The 27,946-nt window shown below is 46.3% G+C and overlaps 1 protein-coding gene across 3 annotated transcripts in view; it reads left to right on the top strand.

Moving 5' to 3' along the window:
* Window positions 1-27,946, top strand: part of LOC309400704 (X-linked retinitis pigmentosa GTPase regulator-interacting protein 1-like) — a 92,715-nt gene that overhangs the window by 53,990 nt on the left and 10,779 nt on the right. For all 3 annotated transcript variants that reach the window (XM_081969334.1, XM_081969336.1, XM_081969335.1), the window contains 11 exons: window positions 1,461-1,534; window positions 4,362-4,492; window positions 7,048-7,184; window positions 8,106-8,279; window positions 12,600-12,717; window positions 14,030-14,482; window positions 15,528-15,697; window positions 17,318-17,654; window positions 19,467-19,633; window positions 20,715-20,846; window positions 22,528-22,657. In XM_081969334.1, the coding sequence (XP_081825460.1) occupies window positions 1,461-1,534; window positions 4,362-4,492; window positions 7,048-7,184; window positions 8,106-8,279; window positions 12,600-12,717; window positions 14,030-14,482; window positions 15,528-15,697; window positions 17,318-17,654; window positions 19,467-19,633; window positions 20,715-20,846; window positions 22,528-22,657 (2,023 nt within the window). The remainder of the gene's footprint in view (window positions 1-1,460; window positions 1,535-4,361; window positions 4,493-7,047; window positions 7,185-8,105; window positions 8,280-12,599; window positions 12,718-14,029; window positions 14,483-15,527; window positions 15,698-17,317; window positions 17,655-19,466; window positions 19,634-20,714; window positions 20,847-22,527; window positions 22,658-27,946) is intronic.

The following is a 27,946-nucleotide window of genomic DNA, read 5'->3' on the forward strand; positions in this document are numbered from 1 at the left end:
ATGCCACGCCCACTAAGCCACGCCTGCCAAGCCGTGCCCACCATGCCATGCCCACTAAGCCACGCCCACCAAGCCATGCCCATCGAGCGATCCCATTCCACGCCCACCAAGCCATGCCATGCCACGCCCACTAAGCCACGCCTGCCAAGCCATGCCCGCCATGCCATGCCCACTAAGCCACGCTCACCAAGTCATGCCCATCAAGCCATCCCATTCCACGCCCACCAAGCCATGCCATGCCACGCCCACTAAGCCACGCCTGCCAAGCCATGCCCATCGAGCGATCCCATTCCACGCCCACCAAGCCATGCCATGCCACGCCCACTAAGCCACGCCTGCCAAGCCATGCCCACCATGCCATGCCCACTAAGCCACGCCCACCAAGCCATGCCCATCGAGCCATCCCATTCCACGCCCACCAAGCCATGCCATGCCACGCCCACTAAGCCACGCCTGCCAAGCCATGCCCACCATGCCATGCCATGCCCACTAAGCCACGCTCACCAAGTCATGCCCATCAAGCCGTCCCATTCCACGCCCACCAAGCCACGCCCACCAAGCCATGCCATGCCACGCCCACTAAGCCATGCCTGCCAAGCCATGCCCACCATGCCATGCCCACTAAGCCATGCTCACCAAGTCATGCCCACCAAGCCATGCCATGCCACACCCACTAAGCCATGCCCATCAAGCCATCCCATTCCACGCCCACCAAGCCATGCCATGCCACGCCCACTAAGCCACGCCTGCCAAGCCATGCCCACCATGCCATGCCCACTAAGCCACGCCCACCGAGCCATCCCATTCCACGCCCACCAAGCCATGCCATGCCACGCCCACTAAGCCACGCCTGCCAAGCCATGCCCACCATGCCATGCCCACTAAGCCATGCCCATCGAGCCATCCCATTCCACGCCCACCAAGCCATGCCATGCCACGCCCACTAAGCCACGCCTGCCAAGCCATGCCCACCATGCCATGCCATGCCCACTAAGCCACGCCCACCAAGCCATGCCCATCGAGCCATCCCATTCCACGCCCACCAAGCCATGCCATGCCACGCCCACTAAGCCACGCCTGCCAAGCCATGCCCACTATGCCATGCCCACTAAGCCATGCCACGCCCACAGACATTTTTTTTTACCGGTAGTAAAAAAAATGGAATCCCACCACTGGAGTAAACCATAAGTGTCCTCGCTTCATCTGAAGTAAAAGGAGACCTAAGCTAGTGTAAAGTATCTTACTTTCTGATGATCCAAACCAGCATTTTTAAAAACTCGGCAACATTAAGATGTGTGGATGTCTACTCCCCTGAATTCCCTAGCCCACCAGTTTCCGATCTGGGCCAGTCATCAGAGGTTACTATTAATGGGCCTTTTTGTACTTTTAATTGGTCTCTTTAATTGATCTCGGATCTGAAGTCCCAGGCAGACTTAGAATCCCATCTATTGCTTTCTCAGTTCCAGGAGAGAATCCAAGATCTGGAAGCAGAACGAGATTCGTTGAAGGTGGATTATGACCGACTGTTGGACAGGTATCACACAATCAGCGGAACAACTTGCCACCAGAAGTTGATAATGCGCCAACACTGGAGGTTTTTAAGAAGAGATTGGACAACCATTTGTCTGAACTGGTACAGGGTTTCCTGCTTGAGCAGCTTCCTGATACGTGCACAATTAAGTCCAAAAACTCTCTTTTTATTTCAAAGGCTCTGAATGATATTCATTCACAGTCCATAATGAGTCCCAAATAGTTGTAAAGAGTCCTACAGTAGGCTGCCAAAGTCTTTCGGGGTAAGACTGATAAGCACCCACCTTTATCTTCTTTGAAAACGCTGCCAAAGACTTAATTGGCAATTAGCTTAGCAAGGCCACATGGAGCAAAGAGTCCAAATGTATTTTCAGAAGGTAAACAACATGAACCAAGTTGCTTCCTGCAAAGGCTCATGTGCCTTTGCTCCTTCTTTATGTCCTATGGGGGGGGGAATCACCTCCAAACCTTACTCCCGAGTCATCCCTTCTGTTTTAACTCTTCTTGCCTTCTGGCAGCTCTGCACATGCATGCGCTGGGAACAGGCTTCCCCTGTTCCTCTGCCTCACTGATGTCCGACTCTGGAGGCAGCACATAACTCCCAGATGGCCCTGGACCCCTCTCTGGCTCTGATGCAGAGCCCGTGTCCAAGATTTCCCCAGACTCCAGGGTTGGCCCATGTTCCTCCCCAATCTCCTCACTGTCTGACTCTGCTGCCAGCTCCACAGGCCGCCAGCGCACCACAACAAGCAGAGGGTTGGACTAGAAGACCTCGAAGGTCCTTCCAAGTCTTATAAAGAATTCCTATTCTATTCTATTCTATTCCTATTCTGCTCTGCTATATTTCTATTATTCTATCACCCTACGCTATTCTACCCTACTCTACCCTACCCTACCCTAGCCTACTCTAAACGTACTCTACCATACTCCACTCCACCCTATTCTGCTCTGCTCTATTCTATTCCTATTATATTTTAGTCTTTTCCTATTCTACTCTACTCTACTCTACTCTACCTTACCCTACCCTACTCTACTCTACTCTACCCTACTCTACCCTACCCTACCCTACTGTACCCTACCCTACTCTACTCTACCTTATTCCTATTCTGCTCTGTTCTATTCTATTCCATTTATATTTTACTTTATTCCTATTCTACTCTGCTCTGCTCTACTCTGCCTTACCCTACCCTACCCTACCCTACTCCACTCCACTCTACCCTACTTTACTCTAGCCTACTCTACTCTACCCTATTCCTATTCTGCTCTGCTCTATTCTATTCCTATGATATTTACTCTATTCTAATTCTACTCTGCTCTACTCTACCTTATCCTACCCTACCATACTCTACTCTACTCTACCCTACTCTACACTACCCTATTCCTATTCTGCTCAACTCTGCTCTATTCTATTCCATTTATATTTTACTCTATTCCTATTCTACTCTGCTCTGCTCTACTCTCTCTTACCCTATCCTACCCTACCTTACTCCACTCCACTCTACCCTATTCTGCTCTGCTCTATTCTATTCCTATTATATTTTCCTCTATTCCTATTCTACTCCGCTATCTCTACCGTACCCTATCCTACTCTATCCTACCCTACCCTACCCTACTCTACTCTACTCTACTCCACTCCACTCCACCCTATTCTGCTCTGCTCTATTCTATTCCATTTATATTTTACTCTATTCCTATTCTGTTCTATCCTACCCTACCCTACCCTACACTACACTACTATACTCTACTCCACTCTACCCTATTCTGCTCTGCTCTACCCTACCCTACCCTACTCCACACCACTCCACTCTACCCTGTTCTGCTCTGCTCTGCTCTACCCTACCCTACCCTACCCTACTCCACACCACTCCACTCTACCCTGTTCTGCTCTGCTCTGCTCTACCCTACCCTACCCTACCCTACTCCACACCACTCCACTCTACCCTGTTCTGCTCTGCTCTGCTCTACCCTACCCTACCCTACCCTACTCCACACCACTCCACTCTACCCTGTTCTGCTCTGCTCTGCTCTACCCTACCCTACCCTACCCTACTCCACACCACTCCACTCTACCCTGTTCTGCTCTGCTCTGCTCTACCCTACCCTACCCTACCCTACTCCACACCACTCCACTCTACCCTGTTCTGCTCTGCTCTGCTCTACCCTACCCTACCCTACCCTACTCCACACCACTCCACTCTACCCTGTTCTGCTCTGCTCTGCTCTACCCTACCCTACCCTACCCTACTCTACACCACTCCACTCTACCCTGTTCTGCTCTGCTCTACCCTACCCTACCCTACCCTACTCCACACCACTCCACTCTACCCTATTCTGCTCTGCTCTGCTCTGCTCTATTCTATTCCATTTATATTTTACTCTATTACTATTCTGCTCTGCTCTGCTCTGCCCTATCCTACCCTGCCCTACCCTACTCCATTCCACTCCACTCTACCCTATTCTGCTCTGCTCTATTCTATTCCATTTATATATTACTCTATTTCTATTCTGCTCTGCTCTACTCTACTCTACCCTACTCTTCTCCATTCCACTCCACTCCACTCTGTCTTATTCTGCTCTGCTCTATTCTATTCCATTTATATTTTACTCTGTTCCTATTCTATTCAGCTCTACTCTACCTTACCCTACTCTATTCTATTCAGTAATTAAATTGATTTTTGGAACATGAAATAATGTCCATTACACCTTCATATTGAGCTCTTCTCTAAGAGTTTGGGGATACCTTAAAAGTGCAGACCAAGACCTCCAAGGTCCCGTTGTTCTCTTATTCTATCTTACTTTTCCTTGATTTTCTATCAACCTTATGTCAACAGTTGCATCAATGCTCCACCCCAAAATCTGGACCAGGTGCCCCAGAAGGACAACGTTTCTTCTTTGGAAGATCAACTCAACTCAGCCTTGGCAGACAAGGAGATTCTAGAGGAACAACTAAAAAAAGAGAAAGGTAAGGGATCAGTTGACACTAGATGCTTGCAGCGACTGCAGAGTCTTTGTGCAAAATGCAAGGGAAACATAATCAATTTTTTAAAATGCAAATTTTGATCGAGGGTATCTAAACATATCTACTTTGTTTCAAGAGGAAAATTCTAAGCAATGATGATGGAAAATCAGGGTTCATATCAGTGGTGGATTCTGGATCCCGTTCCAACCGGTACGGTTGGAACGGGCCAGCTGCGTCCAGATACACAGCGAAGCGTCACGCAGGCGCTGTATGCGCTGTGCCTGTGCGCGGAAACGCCAAAAACTTAATAGACCAGTAAGAAGCTCAGGAGGGTGGGTGGGCCCTCCAGAGCACCGTACCGGAACGATATCTGGTGCTCCAGTCAGGCTCCGGTATGCCTGTACCGTGGGGTACCGCCTGCAATCCACCACTGGTTCATATCCTAGTAAGGATTACAATTGTTCAGTTTTCTCATAGGACATTGTTTCTCAAGCTTTAAGAGGTATGGATTTCAACTTCCAGAATTCTCCAGACAGTCGTGGCTGACTGGGGAATTATGGGAGTTGAACTTCACACATCTTAAGAGTAGCCATGGCGGGGGGGGGGGGGGGGAGAAGGGGAAAACAGAAAAGAAAATATTAAACATATACGTATATATTCAAGAACGAGACATAAAGGGGGGGAAAACATAACCAGGTTAGACTAGTGAAGGTAAGGGAATAAGAAATAATACTAAATTATATTTGGGCTGAAGGAAATACCACCCCAAGTAAACATAAATTGAGTTTTGAAATATTCACCAACAATAATAGAAAAAGAAAGGGAGAGAAGGGGAGAGAAAGAAAGGAAGACGGGAAAGAAGAAAGAGGTAAGGAAAGGAGGATGGAAAGGAGAGGAAGAGAAGGAGAGAGGGAAGGAAGGGGAAGGGGAAGAGCAGGAGTAGGAGAAAGGTAAGGGAGAAGGAGAGGAGGAAGGAAGAAAGGAGAGAAGGGAGGGAGGAAGAAAAGAAAGGGAAAACAAGGAGATGTTGCAAAAGGAGGAAGGGATAGTAAATAAAGCAACCCAAATCGTACATTATAACTTATTAAAGGAAATAATAAATATATAAGAACGATAAATGTAAAGAAGAATACCAACTATGTGAATAAAAAAATAAATAAAAAGAGTAGCCAAGGTTGAAAAACATTGTCATATGAGATTCTAGATTTCGTTGAAATGTACATACATGGCATCCCCAAGGCAAGGGTGATGTCACCGGCTAATCCTTACAACCCAGAAGCACTTGTCCAGAGTAAGATACCGTGTTTCCCCAAAAATAAACCCTAGCATGATTTTTCAGGATGCTCGTAATATAAGCCCTACCCCAAAAATAAGCTCTAGTTAAGATCATCAGCCAGACAAATGCATTTAGTACTGTAATTCCCCCCAAAATAAGACTTCACCTGAAAATAAGCCCTAAAATTAATATAAGACCCGGTCTTAAGTGTTTTTCCGGTGAGACCGGTCTATCTATTTTTGTGTTGAATTTATATTTTACTAACAAAGAAATAAAGAGAGACTATATAGATCTATTCAAGCTATTTAGTTTTTATCAGCTAGCCATACCCTTCAGGGATTCGAATCTGGGCTACTTATATATTAGGTAGATATATTAACCTCTAAGCCACGGGCTCTCCTCATTTTGTCAGCTATACCAGGGGAGAGATTAAGTGTTTTTCCAGTGAGACTGATCTATCAGGGCAAGCTGGTCTATCCACTTCTGACCTCCGCTCCTTCCGGCAAAAACTGAAGACCCACCTGTTCCGATTAGCAGGCCTGGCATAATCCAACTGTCCCTCCTGGCAAATGTATTATATCTGGTTATTTTAGGAGTTTTTAATTTACTGTATTTGTTTTTAGGGGTTTGAATTTATTTTATATTTGCTTTGTACAGTTCTTTTAACTGCATTTTAACCTCCTCCATGTCAACTGGCAACTGTACATATTTAATTTTATTGTATCTTGTTATATTTTGTATGAACTGTACACCGCCCCGAGTCCCTTTCGGGAGAGGGGGCGGTCTAGAAGCATTAAATATTATTATTATTATTATTTAGGGGATGGTCTTTTTTTTTTAATAGCTTTTATTAAACATTTTAACCTTTAAAAACAGAAAACAACAACAAATACAGAAAAAACAAGACACACATAACAATATAAAATAGTTCTCCATTGCAGTAACCCTTGGTTGTAAACCGAGATGATCATGTCATCATCTCGGTTTACAGCCTTACAGCAGCCTTACAGCAGCTGGTCAGCTATTAAATCATCATTACCCTGACATGTGCACATGTATACACACCCACACACACACACACCAACCTTTTTTCTATACAACGCTCAAGGCGACTCACAACAAATAAAAATCTAATTGATAAAATGTAAGAATAACAACAACGTCCTAAGAATGCAGCATCTTCAATGAAGAGTTTGCCGATTGGCCAAATCTAATCAACACTTTGGATTGGATTTTTAAACGCTTTTAAGCTATCCTAATTCTTTTCCTTTTGTTCGACAAGCTCAGAATGATGCTCTGAAACAGGAAGTCGACTCTTTTCAGGAGCTGGTGGCCATCTTGGAAAACCAGGCGCTGGAGGAAACACTTCAGTCCAACCCAACTCAACCCAACCCAACCCAACCCAACTCAACAACTCAAGTAAGTTGTTATGAATCCGGCTTGAGCAGCAAAGGTAACAAAGTTTGAGGAAAGGGATTGGTGGTTTGGAAGCCCGTTTGTCTGTAACTCAATTGGAGAAGAGTGCTCGGGTGTGAACAAGCGCCAGTGGGCTTGCAAACCTGCAAAACATTTCAATACAGAATAGGAAAGCAGACAATACCAAGATATTAGAGGGAGTAGTGAATAAGTGATTGTGTTTCCTGAGTGGTAAACCCTCAAGTTGAGTTGTTTTGACAGTTCCAAGCATGTTAAATTCCATATTTTGCTTTCTTTCTGTTTCTGCCCCTTCCTTTCTTCCCTTCCCTCCTTTCTTCCCCCTTCCTTCCTTTCTCTTCCCCTTATTCCCCTGCTCCTTCTTTCCTCGCTCCTTCATCTCTCTCCCCCCTTCTTCCTTTCTTCCCCTTTCCTCCCTCCCTCCCTCGCTCCTTCCTTCCTTCCTTTCCTCCATTTCTTCTCAATCCTTTCCCCCTACCTTCTTTCCTTTCCTCCCTTGCTCCTTCCTTCTTTTCCTCCCTTCCTTCCCCTCTCTTCTTTTTCTCCCTCCCTCTCTTCCTCCCTCACTATTTTCTTCATTCTCTGCCCATTTCTTCCTTTCCCCTCCCTTCCTTTTCCCCTTCCCTCCTTCTCCTCCTCCCTCTCTCACCCCTTCTTTCCCCCTTCCTTCCTTCCCTTCTTCCCTCCTTTCCTCTCTTCCTTCCTTCCTCCTTCCTTCCCCCTTCCTTCCTCCCTCCGTCTTTCTTTCCTTCCTTTCCCCTTCCATCCCTTCCTCTTCCTTCCTCCCTTTCTCACTCCTTTCTTCCCTTCCTCCCTCCCTCCCTCTCTTCCTTCCTCCTCTCCTCTCCTTCCTTCCTTCCTTCCTTCCTTCCTACCTACCTATCTACCTACCTACCTACCTACCAGAGCCTGCCAGTAGACATTCCAGAAAGAGACCAGAAAAAGATCGAACACTTCATCCAGGACAGCCTAAAGCGACAACTTCACGAGGCCGAGGCTGCGCATGCAGAGACAGTGTTTGAACTGGAGAAGACACGCAACATGGTCATTTTGCAGCATCGCATCAATCGGGATTATCAGGTGCAATCCAAATATCCCCATCATCTAAGATGGGGGCCCTTGAGGATTAGCAATACATACAAATAAAATCTTACATGAGCAACAAAGTTGTTCTAAGTGTATATTTACAAGTCCCTAGTTGGACGAACAATGTTATCTCCGAGGTTAAGCTCAGATAGAATCCAATTTTGCAATTTGCATTTCAGTTGAATATACATAGGACTTATTGATGAACACTTAGGATGCGGAAGGATTTGCTAAGGTCCATGATATCAACAACTCTCATCTCCTAGTTAACTCTCATGATATCAACAACTCTCATCTCCTAGTTAACAGAGGTCACCAACTGGTGGTCCGTGAGAAAATTTGGGTAGTCCACAGAAAAATTATTTGCATGGTTTTTATTGCACTAAAACAGGGGTCCTCCAACTACGGCCTTGGGATGGATACGTGCAATGAATGTTTTTTTAAAAAATATTTTTTTATTTTTGAATAAACACAAACAGACAAAACACAACGAACACCACAAAAATATCTTCCATTACAAATTATAAAGAGTGTGTCAATTGGTTACAAAGAACTTTCGTGCATCCCTTCCACAGTCATTACCTACAATTCATATCAAGTTATATGTTTTACATCATAAATCGTATTTGTATTTTTGTATATATATCATATTTGTGCTGATAAATAAATAAAGGGAGACTAGTATAGATGTATAGGGTATAGGGTTTCCTGCCTAGGCAGGGGGTTGGACTAGAAGACCTCCAAGGTCCCTTCCAACTCTACTATTGTATTGTATTGTATTGTATTGTATTGTATTGTATTGTATTGTATTGTATTTCAAGCTATTTAGCTCTCATCAGCTAGCCATACCCTTACTGGGATTTGAACCTTATTTATCAGCACAAATACAACACAAATATAACAAAGGCAACCTTAAAAATATGGTTTTCTGCCTGGATGGTCTCCTGGAGTGAGCCGAAGGACAGAAAGAGGAAGCAGTGTGTTCCCTCCCATATTTGGGCATACCAGGGGTTGTGACACAATACATACATACATACATACATACATACATACATACATACATGTGTGTGTGTGTTGTATTTGTGCTGATAAATAAATAAAGGGAGACTAGTATAGATCTATTTCAAGCTATTTAGCTCTCATCAGCTAGCCATACCCTTACTGGGATTCGAACCAGGGCTGTATTACATATTGGGCAGTTGTATTAGCCACTAAGCCACAGGCTCTCCTCCTTCTCAGCTGAGCCAGGGAAATAGGTATGTATTTGTGTTACAAATACCCCCCTTTATTTATTTATCAACACAAATGCAACACAAATATAAAAAGGCAACATTAAAAATAAAAATATGGTTTTCTGCCTGGATGGTCTTCTGTAATGAGCCGAACGACAGAAAGAGGGAGTAGTGAGCTCCCTCCCATATTTGGGCATACCAGGGGTTGTAACACAAATACATATATACATATACATATACATATACATATACATATACATATACATATACATATACATATACATACATACATACATACATACATACATACATACATACATATATATATATATATATATATATATATTACTATCATCATACCTCAATCTTCATATGACTATGATTGTTAACGGCATTCCGTTATCTATTCTCAATATCATCCAGCATAACATTACATCTTTATGACACTTTCTTAATAAAAAATTAATTATGTTTAATAACAAAGTTTCTAGACCTCCTTTCGTAATCATTGTTTACAATTCATATCCAATTTCCCTTTTATCATGTCAGTACAAATATTGCATTATTATCATTATCAATCATTTATTTAACAACATCCGTCATCATTTCATTTTTATTTTTATTTTTTTTGGTCTTAGTTTAACTAAATTTGACTTACTCTTTTTTTTAAAAAATATGATAAGCTTTTATACATAACAAAGTTTCTAAACTTCCTTTCATGGTCACCATTTAGAATGTATAACCAAATTTCCTCTTATCAAACCAATCCATATGTGTACATTGTTATCATTATCAATTATTTATCTAACTATATCCATTATCACTTCATTTTTAACAAAATGCTCTAATTTTAACTAAATTCGACTAATATTTTATTAGTTTTCATATCTCAACCTGTGTCTTTCCAGTAATAGTGCAGTCTTCTGTCTTTTGCCGTTTGTGGAATTAGTCTTCTGGTTATTTCCTGAATCCAATTTGTGTGGACTTCTCTAATTGTTGCTTTTTGCATATCTTGTAAAATCTCGAGACCCTCCGTCCGCTTCTTTAATCAGCTTATCTTTGGTTATCAGTAGTGCTTTTATCAAAGTTTCTCTTTGCAAGATACGTGCGATGAATGTTTCTGTTGCTGCAGAGAGTCTCCCCCTTTGGGGGTCTTTTTCTGCATGTTGGGGGGGGGGGCAGAAATTCTGACTTGGGGTCTGCTTCAGCCTCCTGGTGCGGGGCTTTGGGCGAAGGCTGGAGGGAAGCATTGCTGGTGGCAAAGAGCCGGAGGGCCTCGTTCCAGTAGGGCTGAATCATGGCCTGGAACTGGGTGACCATCTCAGCCCACTGAGCCTCCAGGTGCCAGTACCTGGCTTTGAACTCCTGCAGGTCTTCCCTCTGCTTGGAAAGCCTATGCTCCTAGTCCTCAGTGAGATGCTTCTGCTGAGCCTCCTTCTCGGTCAGATCCTGTTAGATATTAGCAACTGTTATAATGGTTTCCACCAAGGTCCTCTGTTCCAGCGGGAACAGAGATTCAATCTCATTGGTCGAAGGGACTGACAGCTCCCTATAAAAGGGCTGCTGTCAGACTGAACCTTCGCTGGATTGTACATAGCTGTGCTGTTACAATAAAGAGCTGTTGTTGCCTTTAGCCTGAGTGTGCCTTTCCTTTACGCAATCTAACAGATCCAATTTGAGCTGGGCTGTTTTGCCAACTCTTTCTCATGGTGGCTGCTTAGCTCCAGCAACTGCTTCCTGTTGGGGCCCCGAGGAGCCCGGGCGGGCAGGCAAGGAGTGGCAAATAGAGGCTGGTGAGGTGCGCTTCAACATGAGTGATATTGAGTTGGCCACGGCCACCCAGTCACATGACCACTTAGCCACGCCGGTCCTTAGGCAGATCATATTAGTGGTCCCCAGGATTTAAAATTTATGAATTTAGTGGTCCCCGAGGTCCGAAAGATTGGTGACCCCTGTCCTAGAAGACCCTTTCCGCATCTGGTATCTTCCCTGGCTAATGACCAGGTCAGATGGAAGGATAAGCATTGTCAGAGGTCACCAGCTGGTGAATTAATGGTGAAGAAACTATTGATTCGTCTACGAGGCAAATAGGGGTGGAATGATGAAGACGTTGGCATGAGTTAGTAAGTGCAAGAGAGAGATGTCGCGACGGATGAAACACTGAGATTAAATAAACACGATGTAAGGAGTTACAAGAGTCTAATCAAGAAGCACGAAAGACTTACCAAAAAGTCAATAAGAATTGAAATTCAATAAAGGGTAAGAGATGATGGATAAAGACAGAATACTTCTCAATACGGTGGCTATTTCATTGAAAGTTTAAAAAAAAAGAGGTAGAAATTAGAAATGAGTGTTACTGACATATAATAGAATACATTGTGATTACTACATATAAACAAATGTTAGAAGTTGAAAGATTATGATTACCGTATTTTTCGGAGTATAAGACGTACCGGAGTATAAGACGCACCAAGGTTTTGAAGAGGCAAATTTTTAAAAAAAATGTTTTTGCACTCTGCAAACCTCCCCCCTCCAGTTTTTTTTTTTTTTTTCAAAAAAAGGGCATGGATAGCCTTTAGGAAGCTTTAGAGTGCTCCTGGGGGGCGGGGGGAGCAAAATTGAGCAAAAACGAGCCATTTTTCGCTCATTTCTGCCCTCCCCAGCCCCCAGGAGCACCCTATAAGCCTCCTAAAGGTTATGCACAGCCATTTTGGTGAAGGGGGCGGGGTTTCAGGAACCAAAAATGCTGTATTCAGTGTATAAGACCCACCCAGATTTTCAGCCTCTTTTTTAAGGGAAAAGGATGCGTCTTATACTCTGAAAAATACGGTATGCATATTTAAATATTATTATTATTGTTGTTGTTGTTGTTGTTATTATTATTAGTAGTAGTAGTAGTAGTAGTAGTAGTAGTAGTAGTAGTAGTGTGTATAATGTATATTGACCCAGACAATACACTCTTCACCAAGCATTTATGGATGTTAAAGAAAAACAACTATAAATTAAATTATCCATATAAAAAGAAGTTGGTATGGGTTGTAGTTTGAATCTCTTGACTGCTCTTTTGGTCTTTCGGTTGGAGGTGGAGCTGGAGAAGGTGCTCACACAGTCCAGACTAAACAAACAGGAACACGAGGACCAGCAAAAGCAGATGGACCAACTTCTAGACCTGCGCAATGCCCGTATTCACCAGCTGGAAGGTAGGCACTGCTCCTTTTTAGGTATTCCACAGTTCAAGATGGATTGAAAATATTGTCCCAAAGGTGCTTTTTCAGGAGGCAACTGGACTGTCTTGTTTTTCTTATGAAGACTGTGATGATACCGTATTTTGGGGAGTATGAGACGCACCAGAGTATAAGACGCACCAAGGTTTTGGAGAGGCAATTTTTTTTTTTAAGTGTTTGGCATTCTGCAAACCTCCCCAAAAACGGCCTGTTTTTTTTGCAAAAACGGGCGCATTTTTTTCCCAAAAAAGGCATGAATAGCCTTTAGGGGAAGTCAGAGTGCTCCTGGGGGGGCGGGCCCCCCAAAAACGAGCAAACAACAGCCTGTTTTTCGCAAAAACGGGCCTGTTTTCTGTCAAAAAAATTGCATTTAAGAGGCTTATAGAGTACTCCTGGGTGCTGGGAGGGGCAAAATTTAGCCAAAAACGGTCTGTGTTTCACTCATTTCTACCTTCCCAAGCCCCCAGGAGCTCTCTGAAAGTCTCCTAAAGGCTACGCACGGCCGTTTTTGCAAAGGGAGCGGGGTTTCGGGAGGCCAAAAATGCTGTATTCAGTGTATAAGCCTCTTATACACTGAATGTACACTTTTTTGTACACTTTTCAGCTTCTTTTTTTAAGGGAAAAAGGTGTGTCCTATAGTCCAAACTTCTCCCTTGGGGTTAATCAACCCTCTTGCCCTATCACCGTGATGGCAAACCTATGGCACGTGTGCCAGTGGTGGCACGCAGATCCCGCTCTGTGGGCACATGCGCCGTTCTCCATCTGATCTGGGTTGGTCTTTGCGGGCACCGGAAATGGCCCGGAAAATGGCCCCAAAACAATCTGTTTTGGGGAGCATTTTCTGGGCTCTTTTCAGGCCATTTGGGGGCTGTTTTTTTGGGGGGGGAATGGCCTCAAAACAGCCCCAAAACAACTTGAAACTGCCCCAAAAATGGCCGAAACCGGAGAAAAACAGGCACACGTGTGCTGGCCAGCTAGTCTTTGGGATCCAGCACTCCAGCGCATGTACATTTTTTGTGTGTCTTGACGTGCTTGCTGTGACTGTTGTTTTGTGAAGGTGGAAATCCCCTTCCTTGTCAACCACTGTGTGGCACAGCCCCACAAGATCAAAAGAGCATATCTGTCACTAGACGGCGTTCTGCTCCATTGGATCTGATGCCCAAATCTAATGACTGCCACCAGACACGAGTTGGGTTCTCTTGAGAATTCCTTCTGAAAAGTCAGTTAAATCTACCGGTAGGTAAATGTTCACAGGGACTTCTAAGGTTTTCTGTGTCTCTTCTCCCAGAGAAGTTGAAGGACGTGGCATATGGAACAAGAGCTGTCCGACTTCGGCCACCCAGCAGTGACGTTGACGATGAAGGAGTCCCTAGCAAAGTTCTGAGATTGCAACATGGGGAGAACCTCTTCGAGTTGCACATCTCGGGAGCAATTCTGTCGGCCGAGGCTGTCCAACTTCTGGGAGACCCCGAACCTCTCACCTTTTGCACCTATGCCTTCTACGACTTCGAGACCCACTGCACGCCTCTGGCCCGCGGCGTTCGGCCCCACTACGACTTCACTTCCCAATACGTGGTCCGGGTTGACCCTTTCTTCATGCAATACTTGCAAGGGGCCACTTCTCGCCTGGAGCTCCACCTGGCCTCTGCGGTCGACCACACCACCCTGGCCTCCTGCTGGTTGCATTTTGGCCAGGTGCTGAACAGGGGAGAGCAAGTTTGTTGCACGGCAGTCTTGCGTGGTAAGAAGAATGATTATGATCCCAAGTCTCCCATCAGATGGGTTTTGACTTCCATAGGAATGGAATAGGAATAGGAATAGGAAGAGAAGAGAGAAGAGAAGAGAAGAGAAGAGAAGAGAAGAGAAGAGAAGAGAAGAGAAGAGAAGAGAAAATATGGAGTGGAGTGGAGTGGAATGGAATGGAATAGAATAGAACAGAACAGAACAGAACAGAATGGAACAGAAAATATGGAATAGAGTGGGATGGACTGGACTGGAATGGAATGGAATGGAATAGAATAGAATAGAATAGGAGTAGGAATAGCAATAGCAATAGCATAGGAATAGGAATAGAATAGAATAGAACAGAATAGAACGGAACAGAACGGAACAGAATGGAACAAAATAGAACAAAATAGAACAGAACAACAGAACAGAACAGAATAGAAAATATGGAATAGAGTGGACTGGACTGGACTGGACTGGACCGGGCTGGACTAGAATAGAATAGGAGTAGGAGTAGGAATAGGAATAGAATAGAATAGGAATAGGAATAGGAATAGGAATAGGAATAGCACAGGAATAGAAATAGGAATAGAATAGATTAGGAGAATAGAACAGAATAGAACAGAACAACAGAACAGAACTGAATAGAAAATATGGAATAGAGCGGAATGGACTGGGCTGGACTGGACTGGACTGGACTGGGCTGGACTAGAATAGAATAGGAATAGAATAGAAGAGAACAACAGAACAGAATAGAAAATATGGAATAGGGTGGGATGGACTGGACTGGACTGGACTAGAATAGGAATAGAATAGAATAGAAATAGGATAGAAAATATGGAATGGAATGGAGTGGGATGGAATGGAATAGAATAAAATAAATAGGATAAGACAGGACAGGACAGGGCAGGGCAGGATATAGAATAGTATGCTTCAGTTTTCAAAAACTGTGATACCTGGCACGTTGTGATCCAAATGATGATGATGATGGTCCAATTTTTACCTTATTCATCCAAAATGTGGCTTTCTTCCCGACTGCTTCCCTACCCTTATCCCTCCAGGTCCCAAAGGCGAGGATTATGGCCGTTTGGAATACAGCTTGAAACTTCACTTTCCGTTCAAACAGATTTCGCAGCTGCCCCACCCTCAAAGTCAAACACCGACCCATCTCTCTGCTGGAGCAGGAACTCCGTTTGTAGCCCCACAGAGCTGGCAACTGCAAGGCGACAGAGTAAGGAAAAAGGAGCTTGACCTACTGTTCAAGAATATAATCTGTGGTTGGTTTGTAGCCTACACATTAGGAGCAAATAAGCCGGAAAGCAAAAACCCAACCAAACAGGAAACCATGAGTGGAAAGTCAATCCTATGAAAAAACTATTTTACAAAGTTTTCAAATTCCCCTAAGTAGCCTATAATAATACTAGGCGGTTGGATACCTGTGCTTCTCTACAGAACTGGGACAGCAGTAGGTAGCATCCTTCGCCATCACGCTCCATTATCCTGTGGCTGTAAAAGGCAGCAGCAGACACGGTCTTCTCGAGAGGAACCTTGGTGTTTGGTATCGATTTTACTCTTGGTTCAGTGATCGTTCGAAGTTATGGGTATTGGAAGTACTCCACAGATTCCATCCACAGAAAACAACAAAGGCAATAGCACTTAGACTTCTATACCGCTAAACGGTGCTTTACAGCCCGCTCTAAGCGGTTTACAGAGTCAGCCTCGTGCCCCCCCCAAAATTGGGGTCCTCGCTTTACCAACCTCGGAAGGACGGAAGGCTGAGTCAACCTTGAGCCTGGTGAGATTCGAACTGCCAAATTGCAGGCAGTCAGCAGTAGCAGTCTGCAGTACTGTGCTCTAACCACTGCGCCACTGGGGCCTCCAATGCTCCCCCTTTCCCTCTGTTGTTACCCTGTAGTACTCAAATGCCTATTCCTTCCATAGATACAATGCAGCTCAGGCTGAAAGAATCAGTACAGGATATAATTATTGTGTTCCTATTCAGAGTCAGAAACCCACTTATTAAAACCGGCAGCAAGACATTACCGTATTTTTCGGAGTATAAGACGCACTTTTTCCCCATTAAAAGGGTGAAAATTTGAGTGTGTCTTATACACCAAATATAGTCCTGCCTACCCACCGGCCTTCACCCTTTGGCCTCTGCCTCCCAGAAATTTGCCTCCTTGCAGCAAATAGCCTGTTTAAGTTTCAGCTTCGGCACAGCTTGATTAGCACAAGCAGCTGATTGTCGGTTGGATCGGCCTCCCGACCATCAGCTGTGTCAGGCTGCAGGGATTGTCATTGCCTACTGCTGCCACCGTGCATCTCTTTTCCGGCCTCCACATGCGCCATTTTCCATCCGTTCGACCCCCAGAACGGATGGAAAATGGGCCATGCAGAGGCCGAAAATGGGGTGTGCAGAGGCTGAAAACGGGGTGCGCTGAGGCAGCAATAGGCTATGGCAATCTCTGCAGCCTGAAAGAGTTGATCGTCTGGAGGCCAATGCAAGCTTGTGCTAATCAGGCTGTGCTGAAATTGAAACGAAAACACGATGTTTGCTGCAAGGAGGCAAATTGCTGGGAGGCCGAGGCAAAAAAAGTTTCCTTGTGCTAATCAGACGAAACTGAAACTGAAACAGGCTGTTTGCTGTTTGCTGCAAGGAGGCAAATTGCTGGGAGGCAGAGGCCGATTTTTTTCCCTTGTTTTTCTCCCCAGAAGCTAGGTATGTCTTATACTTCAGGGCGTCTTATACTCTGAAAAATACAGTAATATTGTCAGACTTGAAGAAACTGTGACCTGGACAACTGCTTCTGCTTCCCTGCTGCATTACCGCCACTCCTTTTTCACCCCTTAGAAGATCGAAGCCGGAAGCCGGAATGAGCTGTGCATCCAGATCAAGAGCTGTGCCAATTTGAGAAGCCGTTGGATTGGCTCACAGCCCAGCCCGTATGCCATGTACCAGTTCTTCACCTTCCCGGATCACGACACTCCCATAACCCCAGCAAGCAACGACCCCAACTTTGAAGATGTGAAGAAGTTTACTCTGTACCTCACTCCCGAGTTGCACCATTATTTGCTTGTGGAGAGTTTGTGTGTCTATGTGTTTGACGATGAGGAAGGGGAACCTGGAAGCTACTTGGGCAAAGCCCAGATCCCATTGGTATCGTTAGCGCATGGGCAAAGCATCAAAGGTGAGAGCAACAAAAGATACTACATAAATTTAGCCTTTCTTGAACCATCTTCTGTGCTAAACATCAGGGTTCTGATAGATGCCCTAATTAAATCATGAGCCTCGAGCCAAGCTTCAAAAGAAATCCAGTTATTTATTACGAGTAACATGTCGGCACGTACCCAAGTGAAGCCAACTCTGACCCCGTGTAATTTATGGCCCAATTATGACCCAGTTCCCCCCTCCCCCCAGGATGTGTCATAAATCACATTCTCCAACGGAGCACATTCGCAGACTGTAGAGCTCATTCCCTGCTCTGACTGCTGTGGTTAACCTGGGATACAGCCTTGAAAGAGATAAGTCTAGAGTGTGCATTTGTCTTTTGCTGCCATGCTGTTTCATCAGTTTCCCATCACCCCCTTCCTATGGCAACTCGAGAGCAGGCTAGGGATGCTTTGTGAGTTGACACTAAACCCTTCTGGATCCAGGACAGGGATGTCAAACTCAAGGTTTGTGGGCCGGATCTGCCCCTCAGGGTGCTTAGATCTGGCCCATAGGGCGGACTGGAAACAGTGAAGCACTGTCCCACGGTGCCTCTGCCAGGAAGAGAGAAGGAAGGAATAAAGGAAGGGAGGGAGGGAGGAAGGAAGGAAGATTATGAGATGATTGAGGATCTCAGGGAAGTCCTGCCTTAGCACTTGGATGACCACAGGTGCCCCGACATGTGTGACGTTGAGCTGGCAATGCCCACCATGGTCACACCCACCCCTGGCCATGCCCACCCTGGCCTTCCGAGGTCAAACAGAACCCTGATGCAGCCCTCAATGAAATCGACTTTGACACCCTGATCTAGGACAACAATCCACAATTTGGAGGCTCTCCAGGCAGCTTGGGGCGGTGTGATGGCTCAGTAGTTATACCTGAGTGGTTAAGTGATGGCTCAGTGGTTAAGACTTTCCAGCTTGTGGGCTGGAAAGGCAACAGCCCACGTTCAAGACCTAAGCTCCACACAATGGGGTGAGCCTCCATCCTCCCCCCAGCTCCTGCCAACTCAGCAGTTCAAAAGCACGCAAATGTGAGTAGATAAGTAGGTACCACTTTGGTGGGAAGAGAACAACTCTCTGTGATGACATGCTGGTCACATGGCTGCGGAAATGGAACACCTGATTCAATGGCCTTGAAATGGAGATAAGCACCTCCCGCTATAGTCGGTAACAACCAGCGCACTAAAATTCATAGGGGGAGGGTGCTCTAGATAAGTAACAACTCCCATTACCACAGCCATAATGTCAGTGTTCCAGGTAACACGTCCACCAAAAGCAGAACTCAGAGGCAGGTAGATTGCTCAAAGAACTTTTATTGGATACATCATATTGGATACATCATATTATATTGTTTATTGGATACATCATATCGGCACCACTGGTGAAAACCAACTCTCAAGTTTCCCGCAGTTTTAGCCTCAGTCAAAGAGCAAATGTTTCCCCCCCCCCCCCCAAAATGTCACAGTTCACATTGTCCAATTAAAGTAGTTGGCGGGCTGCTTGGTCACTCCTTTCATACTTCAACTGCAAACCTGTTGGGATGACAGTATTCCCACAAGAAAGCTGTTTGTTTTGACCGCTAGCCAGTCTATTTGCTTCCCCCTCCCTTCCCCATTTCAGAATTCGTGGCAGCTATGAGGCAGCAAAAGATGGCTCCAGACAGGTTTGTTTCAGAGTTGACAGCAAGTTTTTGGATGCCCTAGGCTTCACCACTTCCAAAACTAGAGCCCGGATCCAGATGTTGTTACAGATCCAGATGTTGCCTTTCCCCCCCCCCCCCCTCTCTCTAGGAGATTTTGACCTCATGGATCCTGCAGGGAAGCCCAATGGCTCCATCCACCTCAGCCTAGAATGGAAAGCCCTTTACATCCCTCCTGAAGATGTTCGCTACAAGGCCACCCAAGCACGTTCCTTGGAGATGCAGATTGCTGATGAGCAAAACCTGTTGCGCAGACAGGTAGGGCAAATATCCGTAGCTCAGGCGTACGATGAGGATGGAGATGCATTCAACTGAGCTTGTGAATTGCTTTCGGGACATTTAGTTCCCAGGCTAAGTAGCAGTTCTACTGAAGATGTTACAAACAAACTAAAAACAACAAAAAAGGAGAACTGTTTCCCCTTTTGCATTTGAGCATGTAAGAAGGGACAGAAAAGGAGAAAGGGAAACCGGAAAGGGAAAGAAAAGACAGATGGGAAGAGAGCAAGGAAGGAAAAATAGGGAAAAAAGGAAGAAGGAAGAAAAGAGAATGAAGAGGGAAGGAAAAAGAAGAAAAGGAAGGAAGGAAGGAAGGAAGGAAGGAAGGAAGGAAGGAAGGAAGGAAGGAAGGAAGGAAGGAAGGAAGGAAGGAAGGAAGGAGATTATGAGAGTGAAGGGGATCTGAGACAACTCCTGCCCTAGCACTTGGCCACCACAGGTGCCCTCAAGATGAGTGATGCCCACCCTGGCCCCCCAAGGTCAAACACAACTCTGAGGCAGCCCTTAATGAAATCGAGTTTGACACCCCTGTTATAGAGCAAAGATTTGTAAGATGTTCAAGGGACGCAGTGGCTCAGTGGCTAAGACACCGAGCTTGTCAATCAGAAAAGTCGGCAGTTTGGCGGTTCGAATCCCTAGTGCCGCATAACAGAGTGAGCTCCGGTTACTTGTCCCAGCTTCTGCCAACCTAGCAGTTCGAAAGCACGTAAAAATGCAAGTAGGAAAATAGGGACCCCCTTTGGTGGGAAGGTAACAGCATTCTGTGTGCCTTTGGCGTTTAGTCATGCCGGCCACATGACCACGGAGACGTCTTTGGACAATGCTGGCTCTTCGGCTTTGAAATGGAGATGAGCATCGCCCCCTAGAGTTGGGAACGACTAGTACATATGTGCCGGGGGAACCTTTACCTTTAGGTACATGTTTCGAATGTAATAAATAATTTCGTAAAGCCTGCCCAAGATTTGAGGGTGGGGAGAATAAAAATGATCACCTGCCAATGTCAAATGTTGGTGCAATTGCAAGAGAAAGAACTACGTCTTGTCCTTTGAAACCTTCCTTACAGGTGACTGAAAAACACCTTCAGAAAAGCAGAAGGATAAAAAATGAGCTGGAGCTCCTTTCGGCCCAAGTGATTCCAACACGAGAACTCAAGCGAAGAAGGATAAAGAAGAAAGGGGTCAAAACTTTCACCAAGGTAAGGGATAAGAGAGCCAGCTGGTATAGTACTTAAAGCACCAGGTTAGAAACAAGGAGACCTTGAGTTCTAGTCTCACCTTAGGCATGAAAGTTGGCTGGGTGACTTTGGGCCACTGACCCGGAGACTGGGAGTTCTAGTCCCACCTTAGGCATGAAAGCTGGGTGGGTGACTTTGGGCCAATACTAGGAGACTTGGAGTTCTAGTTTCACCTTAGGCATGAAAGTTGCCTGGGTGACTTTGGGCCAATGATCAGGAGACTGGGAGTTCTAGTCTCGCCTTAGGCATGAAAACTGGCTGGGTGACTTTGGGCCACTGATCTGGAGACTGGGAGTTCTAGTCCCACCTTAGGCATGAAAACTGGCTGGGTGACATTGGGCCACTGATCTGGAGACTGGGAGTTCTAGTCCCACCTTAGGCATGAAAGCTGGGTGGGTGACTTTGGGCCAATGACCAGGAGACTGGGAGTTCTAGTCTCGTCTTAGACATGAAAACTGGGTGGGTGACTTTGGGCCAATGACCAGGAGACTTGGAGTTCTAGTCCCACCTTAGGCATGAAAGTTGGCTGGGTGACTTTGGGCCACTGACCCGGAGACTGGGAGTTCTAGTCCCACCTTAGGCATTAAAGCTGGGTGGGTAACTTTGGGCCAATGACCAGGAGACTGGGAGTTCTAGTCTCGCCTTAGGCATGAAAACTGGCTGGGTGACTTTGGGCCACTGATCTGGAGACTGGGAGTTCTAGTCCCACTTTAGGCATGAAAGCTGGCTGGGTGACTTTGGCCCAATGACCAGGAGACTTGGAGTTCTAGTCTCGCCTTAGGCATGAAAGCTGGTGGGGTGACTTCAGGCCAATAAACAGGAAACTGGGAGTTCTAGTCCCACCTTAGGTATGAAAGCTGACTGAGTGAGTTTGGACCTATCAAATTGCTTGGAAGAATAATTTGACCCCCTCTTCATTGTGGCAGTTCCTCAAATACTGAAATACTCCCATCATGTCCCACCTATACCTTCCTTTTTCTAGACTAGCCAAAACCAAATCCTGCAATCGTTCTTCATATGTTTTAATCTCCAGGCCTTTAATCACCTCAGTTATTTATTATTATTATTACTTATTATTACTTATTAATATTGTTTATTATTATTATTATTACTTAATATTAGATAGGAATTTGCCACATACGATGTGCAATCCGCTTCAGGTTTCCCCGAACCGTGACAAGAGAAGTTAAATTCTCTAACATTATAATATCTAATTCAGTGGTGAAATCTAAATTTTTTTCCCAATGGTTTTGTGGGCGAGGCTCGGTAGGGGGATCATGTGACTGAGTGGGCGCGGTCAACTTTTTTTCACTTTTTAAAGCATTTTTTTCCTGCCGGATCGGGCAAATAGGCAGGAAAAAAATGCTTTAAAAAGTGGGGGGGGGAAGCTTCCGACGATCACGCGGATCAGCTGTGAGCCCCGCAATCCTTGGAAGCTTTTTTTTTTTTACTACCGGTTCGCAGAACCAAGGACAATTGTCCCAACCGGTTCAGGCGAACCGGATCGAACCAGGCCGAACCGGGAGGATTTCACCCCTGGTCTAATTGAAACGTATCTGTGGATATTTGCTTATCTGACACCAACTATAGTCCTAAAGTCACAATCCATTTTGTGAGCAAACTGGGTTTTATATCTGGGCAGATGGAGGTGGAAGAGAAGATAGAGGAGGAAGAAGAACATTCAACACCGAATATTGAAGAGACAGCAAAGATGGCCGAACACCGAGAACTGGATGAAGAATCGATTCTAGAGTCTGGGCCAAAGGACAATGGTATACTGTCACATGACATTGTTGAAGGACTGTAGGAAGAAATGTCCACATGGGTGCAGTTCCAAGTGGAGAAAAACACACTGGATTCATGGAAGTTGCTTGGAAAAAAATGGTTTATTAATGAACAGGATCGCATGGCTTGAGATCCTGGGCAAAATGAGAAGAGATGCTGAGAGTACCTGGGTTTTATGCCCTCCGTTGGGCTTTGAAATTTGAGCTTGTGTTCTGATTGGTTGTCAGACTCCCATGGAGCCATGCAGGGGTAACTTTGTAGGTTGTCGTTTGAGCCCCAGGCTTGGTTGACTCTTGCTGAGTGATGATGTAATGAAACAGCTTTGGGCAATTCCTACTATGGCTGTGCTGAAGGAGGTAGATCTTTGTCAGTGACGTGCAGTCAGGGGAGGCAGAGCCTCGCCGCTCTCATTATGAAAATTTTAAAAAAATTACTCCGGGAAGCCGTGAAAGTGGCTGGGAGAGGCGCGCGGCTTGGTTTAGCCTCCTTGGACATCGCAGCAGCAGCCCCAAGTGCGTCGATCTCGCCATTTTTTGCATGGGGCGAGCCCGGGATCCTTGCAAGGGGAATGGGACCACGTGTACAGGAGGCTCCTCAGCGCCAGCCTCAGATCAGCGCAGCCGCGGTCCCCTTCATGTTGGCTCAGGAAGGAGAGGAATGGGACCACGTGTGCAGGGGAAGGGGACCGCGGCTCACACTGATCCGAGGCTGGCGCTGAGGAGCCTCCTGCACACGTGGTCCCATTCCCCTTGCAAGGATCCCGGGCTCACCCGATGCAAAAAAATGCCTAGGTAACATCATCAGTGCTAGAAGGGAGTGGGGGGAGGAGGAGAAAGGAGAAGTTTCTCTTCTCAGAAATGTCTTCTCAGTGGAGCTGTGGCAGCCTGCCTGTCCCTTTCTGACATTTCTGAAAAGAGAAACTTCTCCGGTCGGGCTGCGCCCGTGCGATCGAAGCAACCACACGGTTTGATGACGTCACCAGCCTCACCAGCCATAAACCTCACCGCACGTCACTGATCTTTGTTATGTAGAATATGCTGGCCTGGACCTGAACATTGACAAAGGTAGGGGAGGAGCTGAGTTTCTGCCTCCCTTTTAGGGGAAATATTCTGCCCTTTTCATATTTCCTAAAATATCTCATTTTTTCTAGGAGAGGGGTGGGTGCTAACTTCCTACAGGACAAACCTACACCAGTGTTTTTCAACCTTAGCAAATGTAAGATCTAGTCCCACTTTAGACATGAAAGCTGGGTGGGTGACTTTGGGCCACTGACCAGGAGATTGGAGTTCTAGTCTCACCTTAGGCATGAAAGCTGGGTGGGTGACTTTGGCCCAATGACCAGGAGACTTGGAGTTCTAGTCTCACCTTAGGCATGAAAGCTGGGTGGGTGACTTTGGCCCAATGACCAGGAGACTGGGAGTTCTAGTCTCACCTTAGGCATGAAAGCTGGGTGGGTGACTTTGGGCCAATGACCTGGAGACTGGGAGTTCTAGTCTCACCTTAGGCATGAAAGCTGGGTGGGTGACTTTGGCCCAATGACCAGGAGACTGGGAGTTCTAGTCTCACCTTAGGCATGAAAGCTGGGTGGGTGACTTTGGCCCAATGACCAGGAGACTTGGAGTTCTAGTCTCACCTTAGGCATGAAAGCTGGGTGGGTGACTTTGGCCCAATGACCAGGAGACTGGGAGTTCTAGTCTCACCTTAGGCATGAAAGCTGGGTGGGTGACTTTGGCCCAATGACCAGGAGACTGGGAGTTCTAGTCTCACCTTAGGCATGAAAGCTGGGTGGGTGACTTTGGCCCAATGACCAGGAGACTGGGAGTTCTAGTCTCACCTTAGACATGAAAGCTGGGTGGGTGACTTTGGCCCAATGACCAGGAGACTGGGAGTTCTAGTCCCACCTTAGGCATGAAAGCTGGGTGGGTGACTTTGGCCCAATGACCAGGAGACTGGGAGTTCTAGTCCCACCTTAGGCATGAAAGCTGGGTGGGTGACTTTGGCCCAATGACCAGGAGACTGGGAGTTCTAGTCTCACCTTAGGCATGAAAGCTGGGTGGGTGACTTTGGCCCAATGACCAGGAGACTGGGAGTTCTAGTCTCACCTTAGGCATGAAAGCTGGGTGGGTGACTTTGGCCCAATGACCAGGAGACTTGGAGTTCTAGTCCCACTTTAGGCATGAAAGCTGGGTGGGTGACTTTGGCCCAATGACCAGGAGCCTGGGAGTTCTAGTCCCACTTTAGACATGAAAGCTGGGTGGGTGACTTTGGCCCAATGACCAGGAGACTGGGAGTTCTAGTCTCACCTTAGGCATGAAAGCTGGGTGGGTGACTTTGGCCCAATGACCAGGAGACTGGGAGTTCTAGTCTCACCTTAGGCATGAAAGCTGGGTGGGTGACTTTGGCCCAATGACCAGGAGACTGGGAGTTCTAGTCCCACCTTAGGCATGAAAGCTGGGTGGGTGACTTTGGCCCAATGACCAGGAGACTGGGAGTTCTAGTCTCACCTTAGGCATGAAAGCTGGGTGGGTGACTTTGGCCCAATGACCAGGAGACTGGGAGTTCTAGTCCCACCTTAGGCATGAAAGCTGGGTGGGTGACTTTGGCCCAATGACCAGGAGACTGGGAGTTCTAGTCTCACCTTAGGCATGAAAGCTGGGTGGGTGACTTTGGCCCAATGACCAGGAGACTGGGAGTTCTAGTCCCACCTTAGGCATGAAAGCTGGGTGGGTGACTTTGGCCCAATGACCAGGAGACTGGGAGTTCTAGTCTCACCTTAGGCATGAAAGCTGGGTGGGTGACTTTGGCCCAATGACCTGGAGACTGGGAGTTCTAGTCCCACCTTAGGCATGAAAGCTGGGTGGGTGACTTTGGCCCAATGACCTGGAGACTGGGAGTTCTAGTCCCACCTTAGGCATGAAAGCTGGGTGGGTGACTTTGGCCCAATGACCAGGAGATTGGAGTTCTAGTCCCACCTTAGGCATGAAAGCTGGGTGGGTGACTTTGGCCCAATGACCAGGAGACTGGGAGTTCTAGTCTCACCTTAGGCATGAAAGCTGGGTGGGTGACTTTGGCCCAATGACCAGGAGACTGGGAGTTCTAGTCTCACCTTAGGCATGAAAGCTGGGTGGGTGACTTTGGCCCAATGACCAGGAGACTGGGAGTTCTAGTCTCACCTTAGGCATGAAAGCTGGGTGGGTGACTTTGGCCCAATGACCAGGAGACTGGGAGTTCTAGTCTCACCTTAGGCATGAAAGCTGGGTGGGTGACTTTGGCCCAATGACCTGGAGACTGGGAGTTCTAGTCTCACCTTAGGCATGAAAGCTGGGTGGGTGACTTTGGCCCAATGACCAGGAAACTGGGAGTTCTAGTCCCACCTTAGGCATGAAAGCTGGGTGGGTGACTTTGGCCCAATGACCAGGAGACTGGGAGTTCTAGTCTCACCTTAGGCATGAAAGCTGGGTGGGTGACTTTGGCCCAATGACCAGGAGACTGGGAGTTCTAGTCCCACTTTAGGCATGAAAGCTGGGTGGGTGACTTTGGCCCAATGACCAGGAGATTGGAGTTCTAGTCCCACTTTAGGCATGAAAGCTGGGTGGGTGACTTTGGCCCAATGACCAGGAGACTGGGAGTTCTAGTCTCACCTTAGGCATGAAAGCTGGGTGGATGACTTTGGCCCAATGACCAGGAGACTGGGAGTTCTAGTCTCACCTTAGGCATGAAAGCTGGGTGGGTGACTTTGGCCCAATGACCAGGAGACTGGGAGTTCTAGTCCCACTTTAGGCATGAAAGCTGGGTGGGTGACTTTGGCCCAATGACCAGGAGATTGGAGTTCTAGTCTCACCTTAGGCATGAAAGCTGGGTGGGTGACTTTGGCCCAATGACCAGGAAACTGGGAGTTCTAGTCCCACCTTAGGCATGAAAGCTGGGTGGGTGACTTTGGCCCAATGACCAGGAGACTGGGAGTTCTAGTCTCACCTTAGGCATGAAAGCTGGGTGGGTGACTTTGGCCCAATGACCAGGAGACTGGGAGTTCTAGTCCCACTTTAGGCATGAAAGCTGGGTGGGTGACTTTGGCCCAATGACCAGGAGATTGGAGTTCTAGTCCCACTTTAGGCATGAAAGCTGGGTGGGTGACTTTGGCCCAATGACCAGGAGACTGGGAGTTCTAGTCTCACCTTAGGCATGAAAGCTGGGTGGATGACTTTGGCCCAATGACCAGGAGACTGGGAGTTCTAGTCTCACCTTAGGCATGAAAGCTGGGTGGATGACTTTGGCCCAATGACCAGGAGACTGGGAGTTCTAGTCCCACTTTAGGCATGAAAGCTGGCTGGGTGTCCTTAGCAAATGTAAGATGTGTGGACTTCAACTCCCAGGATTCCCCAGTCATCCTGCTGGAATTGAGGAATCCTGGGAGTTGAAGTCCTCACTTCTTCAGAGGTGCTAAGGTTGAAAAAACACTGGCCAGGATGTTGAATTCGTACAGGAAAACATAACAACAATTAAATTATTACATCAGGGTCAGAGAGAGAGAACTTTTCCACACTCCCTCATATTAATCCCAATAGATATTAAACTAGGTTTATAGGGTGCTTCATCACTGCAAATTTTGAAGAAGAGAGTAGGCTGCCATTTGTCCTAGTCCTGGATAATACTTATGAGGTGGCATCAAAAACATTGCACAACAAGATCTTGATGGAGTAAACCCAAACATCAACAAAAGATTGTATTTGTAGCTCAGGGTTACACTGGGGAGTCCTTGGTGCTTGGTTTCTTTAGTCATTTCAATACCCAACTAGATGAGATCTGTGTTAAAAGGAAAGGATGATCAAAAAGTTAGAAGAAACAAGAATAACCGAGCAATCCACACCCAGATAAGCAGGGATTGACTCTCCAGAAAACACCAGACCAACAATCAAGAGTAAACAATACTCCAATCAAAGAACGGCCAAGCCAGACGAGCAATTAAACAGTAAATAGCTTAATCGAGGAACTACCAAGAAGAAAACAACACTCCCACAATTACTGATTGGGCAAGCCACTAATATATAGAGGGCAAACCCTACTCCCTTCTAGCACTGATGATGTTACATAGTTGGGTAATGAAACGATTGCAAGAAAACCGCCAAGCTCAGAGAGCATTACAGCCAAAGGCCAGATAATATCCTTCTTTGATTTCTGGAGAAAACCAATGAAATAGCGGTGGTCTTATTTCAACACCGGTGATGGGATCTTATCTTGCAACGGGTCAATTTAAGAGAGCTAAAAACGGGGCCCTA

Source organism: Natrix helvetica (genome assembly GCF_964273705.1).
Source record: "Natrix helvetica genome assembly, chromosome: W".
NCBI lineage: Eukaryota > Metazoa > Chordata > Lepidosauria > Squamata > Natricidae > Natrix > Natrix helvetica.